Here is a 14,742-nt window from a genome sequence, read left to right as displayed (position 1 = left end):
AGGGTTCATTTTCACAGCTTTTATGATTTGTCTGTCATCAACTACTGTTGTTTTCTCAGCCGATCAGGTCGTTGTTGGTTGCTGATGGTTTCCAAACTCTTGATTTCTCCATGCCCTTTGTTTTTGCTAGAGCTCTAACTGACTTCCTCTTTTCTTTTAGCATCCAAATTGCTTACTTTTCTCTCAAAGTCAGCTCCCTCGTCTTCATCCTGGTTTGTGTGTCATCATCGAATGCAAGATTCATACAGAAGTAATGGATATAACTGATACGACACATTCCCTGCTTTTAATATCTGAAGAATTAATGCAACAGGACACAGCTGATCACTTAGAAAGACCTGAGAGGCAACTGCTCCAGTACTTATGCTCTCATCAGATAGAGGGATGAAACTCTAAAAGTGCTGAACTTCTTAGCTGGTAAAACATCTGCATGTTGAAACGGCTAATAATAAAATGTGACATTCTGTAGTTTTGTCTCATATTCATCTTTTAATCATATTTGTAAATGTCTTGACTCCACAGCCAACAGAGCAATTTTGTCTTACTGTTCCAATACTTTTGGAGGGCACTGTATTTATAAAAAAACGTTTGAGGATTTACGATGCTGATGACCGTTAAATGCATCATCACAGTCTTGTGAAAAGGGTCCATAAAAATTCCCTGATAATTTACTCACCCCCGTGTCATCCAATGTGTTCATGCCTTTCTTCCTTTCCACTATATGGAGAAAATCCTGGAATATTTTCCTCAAAAACTTAATTTCTTTGCGACTGAAGATAGACAGACATGAACATCTTGGATGACACGGGGGTGAGTAAATTATCAGGGAATTTTTATTCTGGAAGTGCACTTATCCTTTAAGATGCTTTCGCACCGGAGGAACCTTTCCATAGTTCCTACAACTTCCTCAAAAAGTGGAATCTTCTGCCAATATTTCTGGGAACTACACAGCAAATCAGAAATCGAAAATTTAACAACAAGAGAGTTAAATTTAACGCTTTGTTAGTGTATATATGGATACCACCACATGAGTGTTAATGTAACTCTTTCAAAAGTGTTGATATTACCAACACTAATATGGTGTTAAAATGTAACACTATTAGAGTTCAATAACAACACTGCAATAAGTGTTTTAAACTCCAAACTGTTGTAAAATGTTAAACTGTTACATGTTGAGAATAAAAAAAAAAAGGCTAAACAAAACCCTTCAAAGCCACAACTGTTTATTTAACAACATAGCACATGCAGTTTCAGTGCTCTACAAAATGCATCAATCTGTAACAACATACAAGAACGAATCGGAGTCATATGACATCTGAAGGTCAAAGGGCTTGGGGTGCTGCAGTTCATGTTGCTTTACAATGCAAAAATTATCAAGTCCTTTAACCTGAAATGCATGCAGATGCTCAATAAAAATGGCCTCCATTTGCATCAAGAGAAAATGTATTTCTTCCTTTCTTAGGATAATTGCAACTACTTTACAAAACAATGGCATTTCATCCACCACATCAATACAAACAACAGATCCACACCGATTCAATTCCACTGCATCTTACCCATGCAGTATGAAGTACTGTATCAGAGCTGTCAAGTTGAAAATGTGCACAAACCACTTCATCATGATTTAATTCACCCAACATTTGCGTTTTCACTGGCCCTGACTCAATACCTCTGATGTTAAGTGACTCCCAATGATAAGCTATAGCTAACTGATGCTTTAGTGCTAAAGACTCGTCTGCTGGTTCCTGATGCAAGAAGATACGGCTGCCGACGTTCATCTGCATCCAAGTGCTCTTCAAGACTCCGGCATGACTGAAAAAAGAATTGCAATCACATTAAGAATGTCAATTTCTACAAATTCCCATGATCCATCGTCAATAAAATTAACGATCAATTAATTGATTAATCATTAACTATAATAATGCTAGATGTGTCACAGTGGTACATCACGGGCATGACAGGATGTGCAAATGACACTCAAAACGCAAATATACTCACCCAAAGAAAATGTTTTTATTGTAAATAAAAGGCTAGGATTATACAAAATAATCAGTGAATGATAACTTAATAGAGCCATTTAATTATTATGTAATGGCTAATATACAACGCATCAATAGCGCACTGGCAAATGGTACATGCGTGCATCCATGTCAGCAAAGGTTCAAATTGCAGTTTCAAAGGGCTTTACACTATAAAAAATAAAAAACATATACTTTTTAAACACATATACTCAACTTGCACTCTTTGCCAGATCTGCATCAAGGCGTTTCAACTAGGAAATGATGCCAAAAATTCAGCTTTGAAATCACAGGACTAAATTACATTTTAAAATATATTCAAATAGAAAGCAATTATTATACTTAATGTCGAGAGCCTAACTAGACAAGGGAACATCTAGTCTTACTCAACGGAACGTAAACTGCACCGACACAGTAGTCTACGTAACGCAAGAAAGTCATACTGCAAGACAAGAATTTGTGGACAAAAAGTATATACATTTCTGTATTTTAAGAAAATGATAATTTCGCTAGATAAGACCCTTATTCCCCGGCTTGGATCGTGTAGAGCCCTCTGAAGCTGCACTGAAACTAAACCTGTTGATCTCGTCTATATGGAGAAGAATCCTGGAATGTTTTCCTCAAAAACCTTAATTTATATCTTAATTTATTCTTGACTAAAGAAAAGAATGAACATCCTGGATGACAATGGGTTAGAAAATTATTAGGAAATTTTCATTCTGGAGTGAACTAATCCTTTAATGGCGTCCATGCTTAATCAGTTTAAAGGATTATCGACAATTAATCAATTGTTGATTAATCGTTGGCATCCCTAAATCAAATACCAGAATATATTCAAAAGAACATATTCAGTTCAGTGATTTATGGAGTTTAGAGTATGTACAAATTCATGAAATCATAACACACCTTATGAAAATCTACGAGGTGATCCACGGCTTGACGTGCACTGATCTTAGTCCTCTTTCTCCCAGCTGGTTGAGGTGACAGGACGTGCAACAGCAGAAGTAAAGTGGACATATCACTGTCCCAACCTGCAAAAACAATTGATTCAACTACTAAAAACTAGTATGTCATACAAATTTAATTTAATCGACAACAAAAAAAAACATTACAAAAATAAATTATGCAAAAATATATAATATATAAATACTTTTCAAGATGTCGTCACAGGATTCCCCTTGTTCCTCTCTGGCTGATTGTAAAAGCTGTTCCAGATACGGTGTCGATGCAAGCATTGATGCCTCCTTTATCAACTTTGGTTTGTATGATGGCCACCTTTCTAGAAGTCTAGCAGACGTTTCAGGTCCAAAGAGAAGGCTGAAGTCTTGAAGAATCTAAAACATTAAGATACATGGGAAAAAAAAAAAAAAAAAAAAAAGTAAGCAAGGAGCAGAACATTATTTAAGGAAGAGTTCACCCAAAATGAAACTTAAGGTTAACTTACATGTCCATGGGCATACAGCTACTTAATGTCTGTGAAAGTGCAAAACGCGGCGTACATTAAATTACTTAAAATAACATTCAAAGATAGAAATATAGAATAACTATTACATATAGACTACATATAGAAGTCAAGAAAGTAAGTTACTGCTTAGTTCGACGAACTCCACAAACAACCACGATTGATCCGCCCAAATTTAAAATTCGTCCCTCTGTCTTAAGTCATTTAACTAACAAGTACATAACTGCATTTCCACACAGAAAGTGTATAAAATACAAACACTGAGGTAGCTTGACTTACCAGTTGCTATTCTGAAACTGAGACTTGAAGATTCTTCAGTGACAGCGCTGCATAAATACCAGGATGTTGCAAATAACACCGGCAAGTGTTGGTTACCTGTAACACTGTGGTTTTATTATTATAATTATTATTATGCCTTTATTTAACCAGGCAGGTATAGGCTAATTAACAAGATTTTTAATAGTGGCTTGACAAGAGGAGTTTTACCTTTGAAGAAATAAATTGAAAAGCATCCAGACAGATGATGACATATTCAGAATCAGGAACAAAGGTCAAAATATTTGGAAGTGATGCATGATCATATGTGTATTATGCACTGATGATGTGCTGATTCAGTTCCTGCCTTGAGCCGCTGCGACCAAACACAGCAATCACTAAAACAAACACTGGCCCTGTGTCTCTTTCCACTGATCAGAGATCTTCAGTCTGATGCACGGATCTCATCTGGTGTGTGTGTGTGTGTGTGTGTGTGCTGCGTGAGTGTCTCTCTCTTCTGTCCTTCAGCTTCAGACAGCTTGTGGAGTGTCACAGTTTCACCACATCCTGTGGACACAAGAATGACTACAGAGCACTGCTCTTAATACACACTGCAGCTTCACTGATGCTGGCTCTGAACTCAGGGTTCAGTTTCATTCCTGGGCAGTTTGCCTGAATGATTAACATGTCAAGACAGAGATTGTTTTACACCCGGATCTGAAAAGCAAAAGACTGCTCAGATTACACCGCACAGCTCTTCGATGTCATTACTGGGAGGGTTACTTTGGAAATGTTGCAGATTACAAATTACTCTATTTAAAATGTAATAACTATTTCAATTAATTTATTAATGCGACAGATTGCTTTTCTAAATTTCTAATGATTTCAACTGTTTATTCAGACATTCCCACCCGGCAGCAGGGATAACCTTCTGAAGCTAAATACAGATTTAAAATCATAACAAGAAATAGCTATGATACTGTTTTTGAAATCAGATCTTTGCATAGAAACACTGGCATCTAACAATGCCTTGGAAAAAAATGTTAATTTAAAAAAATAAATCAAATAATCTACAATAACCCAAATAGGAAATTAAACCGTTATGAGCATGCGTCCTATTCTGTGTCTCATATTTTAGAGCAGTCAATGCAATTTATGAAAGAAATCAATTAAAAGTGTGTGTGTGTTTGTGTGTGTGTGTGTGTGTGAAAATTCAGATGTAACCCCACTTTGTTATCATGAACATTTCTTCTCAGTAACTGATTAGTTTCATTTATTAGACTTTATTTTAAGGTGTGTTTGTTCCAGTGTAATTACTCATTTAAGTACTGAGTAATATTAATTAACTATGTACTTGCTATACAGTTAGGTTTAGGGTTTAGCTTGCATGTTATTATGCATCATTTATTGTTCTTATAATAGTAAGTACATGTTAGAAATGTTATCATAGTTTTAGTGACACAATGACACAAATTATAAACCAAGTACAAAAAAGTTTTCATGTTATTAGATTTTGAACAAAAACTAAATTTGTTCCGTGTGTGTTTTGCTCCACAGATGGAGTGAAATGAGCCCCAGTCTGACAAAGCTTTACAGCCAGTTTTAGCTTAAAATGAAAAAGATGATCAATAATTATGAATTACAAAGTTATAATAGCCTATTTGAACAATTCTGTTAGGTAATGCTAACTAGCTACCTGATGCTAACTTTAGGTAATGTTTACACGTTCTGTTTAAAAAAGTCAAAACATTTTTATTCCATCGACTTGTTAGAATCCATTTTGATGGAAAAAAACGATTTGATGTTCAGAACAGAATAAGCACAGTAATTGCCCCTGGGGGAGTTTTACCCCGGACTGTTTGAGGGGAAAAATATGTTTTTTCTGAACCTATAATTGCATTTATTTATTTATTTATTTAAATTACACACACTTCCTATCTACAGGCCCTAATGTTCTCATATCATTCCTGTCCCTGCAGCACAAAAGCAGTCATGAGTAACACAGGTATATCTGTAGCAATAGACAACAATACATTGTATGGATCAAAATTATACATTTCTCTTTTATGCCAAAAATCATTAGGATATTAAGATCATGTTCCATGAAGATATTTAGTACATGTCCTACCGTAAATATATCAAAACTTCATTTTTGATTAGTAATATGCATTGCTAAGAACTTCATTTGAACAACTTTAAAGGAGATTTTCTCAATATTTAGATTTTTTTGCACCCTCAGATTCCAGATTTTCAAATAGTTGTATCTCAGACAAATATTGTGCTATCATAACAGGATATGACCCTTATGACTGTTTTTGTGGTCCAGGGTCACACATATAACTGTGATGCTCTACATAACAAAGCGTTTCACCGCCCTGTACTCAGTCGGTTCTTGCACCTGCTGCAGCTCTTATTCGAGCTCGACTCGTTCAGAACGCTCTCAGTGCGCGCGAGTGAGTGAGTGAGTGCGTGTGTTTGAACGGAGGGAGGCGGGACTTCGCGGACTGATCATCGATCAGCTGAGGCTCGTCACGTTCGTATCATATTTAGTGTTATTCTCGTCTATGTATGTCGGAGCGATGTTTCATTGTCGGAGGAACGTTTCTGGAGCGGCTTTATTATCGCAGCGTCTGCAAGTAACGCTACTCGACACGAGCCGCTCATTGCGTAACTACCGCTGCTCTCGTGTTTACCGGAGATTAACGGAAAGCAAAGCCGTTCTATTCGGTTCTCGTTTACACGATTCTCCGCCGGATCTCGTTGCTCACGCGCGAATGGCGGCGTTCTCTCTGAACTCTGCCGCGCCGAGGAACGTTCTTAAACTCCGTGAACTCGAGTCGGTTCTATCGGTTCGTTCTTCAGCTCCTGTCGCGATCCAAACGAGACGATCATCGAGAAAAACACAAGACGAACGCGCTCCCAACATTCAAACGGTACGTCAAGTCTTCAGGAGTTCTGATGAAAGTGTTGTTTATTAATATTTCCAGCACTGACCGGTGGATTCCGCGGGTTCTAGTGTTCTTGATCGTGTCGTATTGTTTGCAGAACGCTTGTAGAGGCTCTCATGCGCTCTTTGAACGGGTTGCATGTCATGTTTTCTTCTCAATGCTTATATTGTTGTGATTTGACTTCCTCTGACCGGACATGCATTGCTGTATTTCTGAGTTCTGCTGCAGGACTGAAGTGCACGGTATTCTGGGCTGCTGTGTTATCATGCATTGCCTGCTTTGTCTAGTTCTACTTCAACAGCTGATCCAGGCATCTTTCACTTTCACTGTTCTGTCAAACTAATGCCTTCACGGACATCTGCTTCCTTCCTTTGACTTTAGCTTCATAAATCCTATTTAACTTCATATAAATGAGTTGAGTGCACATGTTGCATCTGGTTACAAACACAGAGTCTGTCTGACTGATTTAAGGAGCTTCTGGGTTTCTGAAGGTTATTTATGTCTAAACAAACATTCCTCAATCAGTTTCTAGCTCTTTTGTTCACAATAAGTTTGTTGTAAAGAACTTTATTGGCTTGATTGTTTACATATAATATTGCCCAAGCATTATACACAATGTTACAAAAACAAACTATTAAAAAAGGTGATAAATAATTCATAAAATTTGGTGTTTCTGTCCATTTGTTAATGAGATTTTTTTTACATTTACCTTTTTAAAAAATAAAAGATAAAATGAAAACTTTTGGGATAAGATTGGTCACAGAGTAGCATTTTGTTAAAATAATGTTATTTTTAAATTTAATATTTATTGTAATTGAAGAGGTTATTATTCAGTATTTGCATGAATTAGATGCATATTTCAGACATCTTTGCTTTTATTAAAAACTATAGGTTAATTGAGACATTTGTGATGACGTATTTAATTACCTATGTTTTAATTGAAGATATGTAAATATTCATATGCAATAAATGTAACTTTCAGATTAATCTCATTTGCTGGGATTCTGCATCAGTTCTGTCTGGCATCAGTTGCTCAGTCAAACTGTCAAAATACAATTTTAAAAGATAATTTAATATCGCACACACACACAGAATAATAGATGTAGTCTTGTCCATCATGATTGCTTTAACATCTCTCTCATCTGTGTGTGTGTGCGTGTGTAGATGCGTCTCACACACACTTATCTCACTCAACACACCATTGTGTCTGTCTAAGCACTGGCATGTTGCCACACACACACACACACACACACACAGAGCTGGCGTCTCTATGGCGATGAAAGGCTGTTGTTGGAGGTTGAGTTAGGTCATGTTTGTGGCTCACAGGTTAACATAACCAGCGCAGTCACTCAAGCACCAGCACAAACACACTGATCTGTCCAGTAAACACACCCTTCTCATTTAGTTTTCATACATTATGGTAGGAAATTTACAAAATATCTTGATAGAACATGATCTTTACTTAATATCCTAATGATTTCTGGCATAAAAGAGAAATGTATAATTTTGATCCATACAATGTATTGTTGGCTATTGCTACAGATATACCTGTGTTACTCATGACTGCTTTTGTGCTGCAGGATCTCACATGTGAATCCTCACTCACTCATGCTGCTCACAGTAGCACTGCACTCATTGGCTCTTGAGGGAGTCACTCCAGAGCTTCTGCATTCTGATTGGTTGTGGTCTGTTAAGCCCCTCACAGTGGGGTCTTTGGCAGATTTGGCAGGCCTGATTCAGTGTGAGGCTCATGGGCTTCATCTCGAATCTCTGTAGTGTGATAATCTTTGGTGTCTCAACAGGATCAGGTGTCGTCTGTGTCCGGTGCTGAAGGTCAGAGGTCAGATGAGAAGCCCAGTAAGATGCAGCAGCTCAGGAAGGTGTTTAAGGAGTACGGCGCCGTCGGCGTCTCCTTCCACATTGGAATCTCGCTCATTTCTCTGGGAATGTTCTACCTCGCCATATCCAGGTCAGATTCATTTGTTTAACAAAACAGTCAAAGCTACTTAATCAAATACACTATAGACAAAAGTATCGGCACCCCCTTCTAATGAACAGGTTTGACTACTTTAGTACAAATATTAATGTTTAAGCATATAGTGATATTCTAGGGAATTGTGTGCTTCTAATTTTATAGCAACAGTTTGGACAGAACCCTTTCTATTCTAACATGACAGTGTCTCTGTGTATAAGACACGGCTCAGAAAGACATGACTGAACCTCTGCTGTGACTTTAAAAGCCAAAAACTCATCACCAAACACCAATGACTTGTGCATATGGATACAGTCATTTTAGACACATCCAGAACTGTTGCAACAGAGATGGGAATACAGTTTTAAATGCATGAATTGTGTTTCCATCTTTGTTGCACATTTTGGAAGTGCTTTTCTGTTCTAAAGAAGGGGGTGTCCAACACTTTTGTCCATATAGTGTGTATATCTATGCAAATTCATTTTCTAACTATGTATACCACTTGTTCCATTGTTTAATGATTTCCTATTTATTTCTTTGATACTATAACTCTTTCTTAAAAATAAATGACAAAAAGTAAAACATTTAGATTATATTTTGTTGACTGTAGCTAGTCTGCTTCTATACTAATGTACCAAACCTGTAAATTAAATAGTTTAGTTAATAACCTGTTACGTGAAAAAATATTGCATTATTAATGTCATTATTTTATTTGAGCCAGTGTTATGTTAGTATCATTGCAAGACTATTATAGTTTTTGTTCATTTTTAATTTTTTTTATTTTCTATTTTAATTTCACTTAAATGTTGAGTAATTTTGTAGAATAGTTTTGTATGTCTATACAGTTTTAAGTTTTAGTTTCAGATATTTTAGGACATCAAATTAAACTGAATTAAAATAAGTGTTGTCTTTGCAACTATCTGAAACATTTTTAAAAAAATGTTTTTTTAAAATTTTTTTTTTTTTTACTTTTCTCTTTTTTTTTTCTTTTCAAGTAATTAAAGTGTTTTTGTTTTTATGGTTTTCATTTAACTTTTATTTTAGTTAAAGCTGCAGTCTGTAACTTTTTTTTTTTGTTTAGTTTTTTTGTTTTTGGGTTAAAAATGATCTGAAACCAATATTTGAGCAAGTCCATAACCAGCTCGATTCACAACGGTTATCTTATAATAATGTTTTCTGATTTGAGTGGTACGGGTAGGTTTTCACGGGACGTTCGAGCATGGCACTGCGTCATTACGTCACGTCTGTAAACATGAAGAAGTTTCCCGGCTAGCAGGCTATCGCGTGTGAGGATACTGCAGGCGGCAGATCGTTTATAGCCTTTTTCTCACAGCAGCTATAATAATTAAATGTATCATTTTGACGGCGGATTGTAATCCAGAAAGGATTGTGTTTATGAAACACATGTGAATTAAATGAAATTATTCCAGTTTTAAATGTGCTTCTGATTACAGATAGCCTGGGATTACATAAAACAACCAGTTCGAAGGGAGCATAGTTTGCTTTTTGGGTTAAAATAATTTCTTAATATGAATTTCGAATGCTATGACAATTAGATTAGACTGTACAGAAATTGAAATCTACACGATAATACTCCCTATACTCATCAATGCTGATGTTGTTAACATTAATAATTTGAGAATAAAGTATAACAATAATTTACACGGTTAGATGTGATATGAGCTAACCGATTTTAGATTTAAAGTGATCACATTAAAGTGATTTTAGATGATATTTAAGAATGGGTTTAATTACATTTGAATGAATGTTGCAACCGTCCCCTGCTGTGGGGTCAGATAATTGTGTGTATAATCATATGTGCACGTGTTACAGCAATGTGGGTGAGTAGCCGACTGATGTGTCTGTATTGTATTACAATTCTGGCTTTCTAATGCAAACAGTCTCTGAAAAACTAAAGGAAATGCAAAAGTGCTGTAACCGTCCCCACTCTCCCACTAGTTTGACTGCCAGTAAACATGACTGAACATCTCATCCTGGTGTAATCGCTCAATCAGTGTTTCAACCACAGAAACACATCAACACAACAGTGTGGGAATAAAATGTCACGTAGCATTTAATTTACCTCAGCAAGTCATCATCAGTGTCCACAGCTCGTTAGTTCACTAGAGAAATGAAGTCTAGAGACCAGCATTTTGCCAAATATTACACCATATACTCATTATATTTTACTAAACCTGTTAGTTTTAATTATTTAATGCATGTTTAAATTAATCTGTTATGAAACAATGCTATGACAGCCATGTGTAATAAAATATATTTTAACACAGCCAAGAAATTTGATTATTTATAAGTTAATTTTAAAACTGCATTGAACAATTTGCATACTTTTTTTTTGTTGAGTGTTGATCATCTATTTAAAAATAAATAGTAATTAAATTTAAGTTTGGGTTATTATAACCTTATAATGTCAAAGGGCTCCCATAGTTTTAAGCATAAGCTGGGGTAGATTTTTATTTCTAAGAATTTAAACTATAACTGAATGTATTTAAAGAGAGCAACTTGTTCAGTAAACCACTATTTATAAAAAAATAAAAGAAAATAAAGTTTAGTTTCCCCCTGCTGTACCGAAATCATGCCAAACCGTGACGTTAAAACCGAGGTACATACCGAACCGTCATATTTGTGTACTGTACACCCCTGATATATATTTATTTATTTTTTAATTTATTTTAATTTATTTATTTAGTTTATAAATAAACAATTTATTTTATATTTAGTGTTTCATATTTGAAATCATCCATATATATTTTTCATTATTATTTATTGCTCGATCATGTGTTACTCTGATTGTACCGTGGTAAAATCACTAATGCACTGCCTGTTGTGGTTCATTGTGTTTACATTAGCAGATGCTTTTATCTGAAGTGACTTACAAATGAGCAATACCAGCGATGGATATAAAATACCTGCGGTGGTGTCTGCTCTGATGTGTGTGTGTGTGTGTGTGTGTGTGTTGCAGTGGGCTGGACGTGACCGCTCTGTTGTGTAAGCTGGGCTTCAGTGAGTCGGTGGTTCAGTCGCGGTTGGCGGCCAGCACCAGCACGTTTGTGTTAGCGTACGCCGTGCACAAGCTCTTCGCTCCGCTGCGGATCAGCATCACGCTGGTGTGTGTTCCTCTGATCGTCAGACACCTCAGGAAGACGGGACTCTTCAGAGCCGGCCCAAACAGACCCACCACACGCTCATAAGCTCCTCTATTCACACTCAACCCATGACACTAACTCATCCAGTGCTTCTCCAGAGCGGACAGCTCCTCAGACGCACAGAAATCAAAGGTGAACGCTTTGGGTGGAAACATGCATCGAGTGCCTCTCTCAACACCACTGCTTTCATGATTGTAAGTTTTAAGCTCTACAGTCACAGTTACGTGAAGTCTGTTGACATGGATTTTATCAGCTGTGATTTTTGTAAATTGAGGAGTTAATGAAGGACTGTAATGTCTTGGTTTGTCTTATTCTAAGACAGTTGAACTGATTTAGTTCACACTAATATTCATCGCCTCTATCAGACAGGATTTTTAGGAGATTTCAGGACCATTTTGAACTTTAATTATATTGAAAATCTCAGTGTAATATAATTGAAAATCTTAATATTGTGAAGTCAATGTTATATTTGGCTGTTTAATTATATAATAAAATATTTGCCCTAGAAGCACTAACTGTTTTCTTTTTATTAGTGCTGTCAAACGATTAATCACATCCTAAATAAGTCTTTGTTTACGTGTGTGTACTGTGTGTATATATAAATACAAACACATGCATGTTATAGCATTTAAGAAACATGTTATGTTTATATATTAAATATATTTATAAGAGTGTAAATATTTTCTAAATATATACTGTTTGTGTGTGTATTTATATATTATATATATATATATACACAGCACACACATTATGTAAACAAAAGCGTTTATTTTGGATGCGATTAATCATTTGACCGCACTACTTTATACATAAATGTTTGATTCTGATGTCTCCTGGTCTTCAGTTTATTATTCTGCACACAGAACCTCATTTAAAACATCAAAATAACAATATACACCACAATTCATTCATGCAATTCTGATGATTATGTAATTTAATGTAGAGAAGATCTATATTTATATCATGTCAATAGCTAGACTTTTCACATTTAAAAGCAAATAAATTCTCAAGTCATTCTCAGCATACTGTAGATGTTTTTTTGTTACATAAAAAAGAAAAAGGAAACATTTCCCAGAAAAGAAGAAAAAAAAGACTGTTTTTAAAACCTCCTTTTTATTACATATTTTGCACATTTACAACTTAAGACCAGGAACATATCAACGTTGCATGGCACACGTATTCCTACAAAAATATAAAAAATAAAACAAAAATGATGTTTAATAATGATAATAATAACAGAGCAAGGTTTGAAGCGGAATGGTGCCACTTCAATACAGATGCAACTCAGGACTGCATTACAATAGTAACTATTTTAACAGAGGAGCATAAGTTTTCCTTTCTAGATATGAAACATGACCACTAAATGGCTTCTACGTTTTTAATGTTTTTCTAAAGTACTTCACAATCTCACACGGAGCAGTTTATTTATAGGCCATCTTTATTTACTCATAAGATTGGCTGTCACTCTTGGAAAACGATCTGAGGAATAGTCCCAAACATATTTACTTGTAAAGAACTTTTCTTTTTCTTTTTCTTCTAACATTTTATCCAAAAAAAAAAAAACCACAGTCTGAATTGACCATATTTTCATATATTTTGAAGAAAGTATGTATTATGACTTTCCTTGAGATATTCTTGAGAAATAAAGCACAGCAGAAAGGGATCCAGAACATGCTTGTGCAGCAATATCTGTATTTATTCATGATTCTGGCTTCTGGAAATGCTTCACATGGAGTAAAAGCAAACTGTTTGTGATCTAAAGCCATCATTATATCAGCAGCGCTCTCTAGTGCTCAGAAATGACTGATATTTCTGAGATATCGCAAAACTCTTCAGCAATACTCCATAGGAGAGAAAAAACTAAACTATGTTAAAGGGATAGTTCACCCAAAATGAAAACCTGTAACTTTATTTTATTGTGCAAGACACAGTTCCATAGATAAACACAGTTCGTCTAGTCAGGGGGAAGAAACTGAAGAACTTTAACACTGACCTGTATAAACTGCAGCTAACACAGATGCATGAGTCGCAGTACCTTCAGTCTCCAGCAGGTGTCAGTGTTTGATCAGCATTATTCTGTTCTGATCCCAATATTAATATTCCTCCATGATTAATCAGCAATGAGTGTTTATCACAGAAAGAGACGCTTCTGAAGCAGATTTATTACGTCAAAGAACACTAAACATCATAAATCATAGTAACTACTGTTGATTTAATGACTTCTAGTTAAATTAACCTCATCTTTATATTTACAGTATTAATCTTGCATCTCAGATGCGTGTGTGTGTGTGTGTGTGTGTGAGAGAGAGAGTGTGTGTGTGTGTGAGAGAGAGTGTGTGTGTGAGAGAGAGAGTGTGTGTGTGTGAGAGAGAGAGAGAGAGTGTGTGTGTGAGAGAGAGAGAGTGTGTGTGTGTGTGTGTGAGAGAGAGAGTGTGTGTGTGAGAGAGAGAGAGTGTGTGTGTGAGAGAGAGAGTGTGTGTGTGTGAGAGAGAGAGAGAGAGAGTGTGTGAGTGTATTTGAATATCATGAAAAAGGTCAATATTTTTTGTCTCATTTCAGAACGTGAAACCCATATATTATATAGATTCATTACACATAGAGTGAAATATTTCAAGCCTTTATTTCTTGAAATTTTGATGATTATGGCAAAATTCAGTGTCTCAGAAAATTTTTATATTACATAAGATCAGTAAAAAAAGTATATACTTGGTAGAGGCTCCTTTTGCTTTAATTACTGCCTCAGTGCAGCGTGGCGTGGAGGTGATCAGTTTGTGGCACTGCTGAGGTGTAATGGAAGCCCAGGTTGCTTTGATAGCGGCCTTCAGGTCATCTGCATTGTTGGGTCTGGTGTCTCTCATCTTCCTCTTGACAATACCTCATAGATTCTCTATGGGCTTCAGGTCAGGCGAGTTTGCTGGTCAAT

At 35.9% G+C, this 14,742-nt stretch overlaps 1 protein-coding gene and 1 long non-coding RNA gene across 2 annotated transcripts; one reads left to right on the top strand and one right to left on the bottom strand.

The window, feature by feature from the left end:
- Nucleotides 1-1,208: 1,208 nt before the first annotated feature.
- Nucleotides 1,209-4,302, bottom strand: LOC306878894. Its single transcript, XR_013784973.1, has 6 exons — nucleotides 3,967-4,302; nucleotides 3,760-3,855; nucleotides 3,463-3,491; nucleotides 3,169-3,352; nucleotides 2,925-3,049; nucleotides 1,209-1,812 (listed from the first exon to the last, which is right to left on the bottom strand). It is a non-coding gene; the product is annotated as an uncharacterized lncRNA (long non-coding RNA).
- A 1,898-nt stretch (nucleotides 4,303-6,200) lies between these two features.
- On the top strand, nucleotides 6,201-12,324 carry LOC306878893 (protein FAM210B, mitochondrial-like). Its single transcript, XM_079431483.1, has 3 exons — nucleotides 6,201-6,668; nucleotides 8,486-8,652; nucleotides 11,636-12,324. Exons 1-3 carry the CDS (start codon nucleotides 6,300-6,302, stop codon nucleotides 11,862-11,864), a joined length of 765 nt encoding a protein of 254 aa, XP_079287609.1. The 5' UTR covers nucleotides 6,201-6,299; the 3' UTR covers nucleotides 11,865-12,324.
- Nucleotides 12,325-14,742: the final 2,418 nt, after the last annotated feature.

Source organism: Barbus barbus (genome assembly GCF_936440315.1).
Source record: "Barbus barbus genome assembly, chromosome: 13".
In the NCBI taxonomy this organism is placed as follows: Eukaryota; Metazoa; Chordata; class Actinopteri; order Cypriniformes; family Cyprinidae; genus Barbus; species Barbus barbus.
The sequence above is the reverse complement of the archived record's forward strand: the minus strand, read 5'-3'. Positions and strand labels throughout refer to the sequence as shown.

What these genes read in the sequence shown, in the direction of transcription:
- LOC306878893 (XM_079431483.1), top strand. Translation starts at nt 6,300, where the DNA reads ATGTATGTCGGAGCGATGTTTCATTGTCGGAGGAACGTTTCTGGAGCG. An exon ending in GCGCTCCCAACATTCAAACG is followed by an intron (nt 6,669 to 8,485) that starts GTACGTCAAGTC and finishes GTGTCTCAACAG; the next exon opens with GATCAGGTGTCGTCTGTGTC. An exon ending in TTCTACCTCGCCATATCCAG is followed by an intron (nt 8,653 to 11,635) that starts GTCAGATTCATT and finishes TGTGTGTTGCAG; the next exon opens with TGGGCTGGACGTGACCGCTC.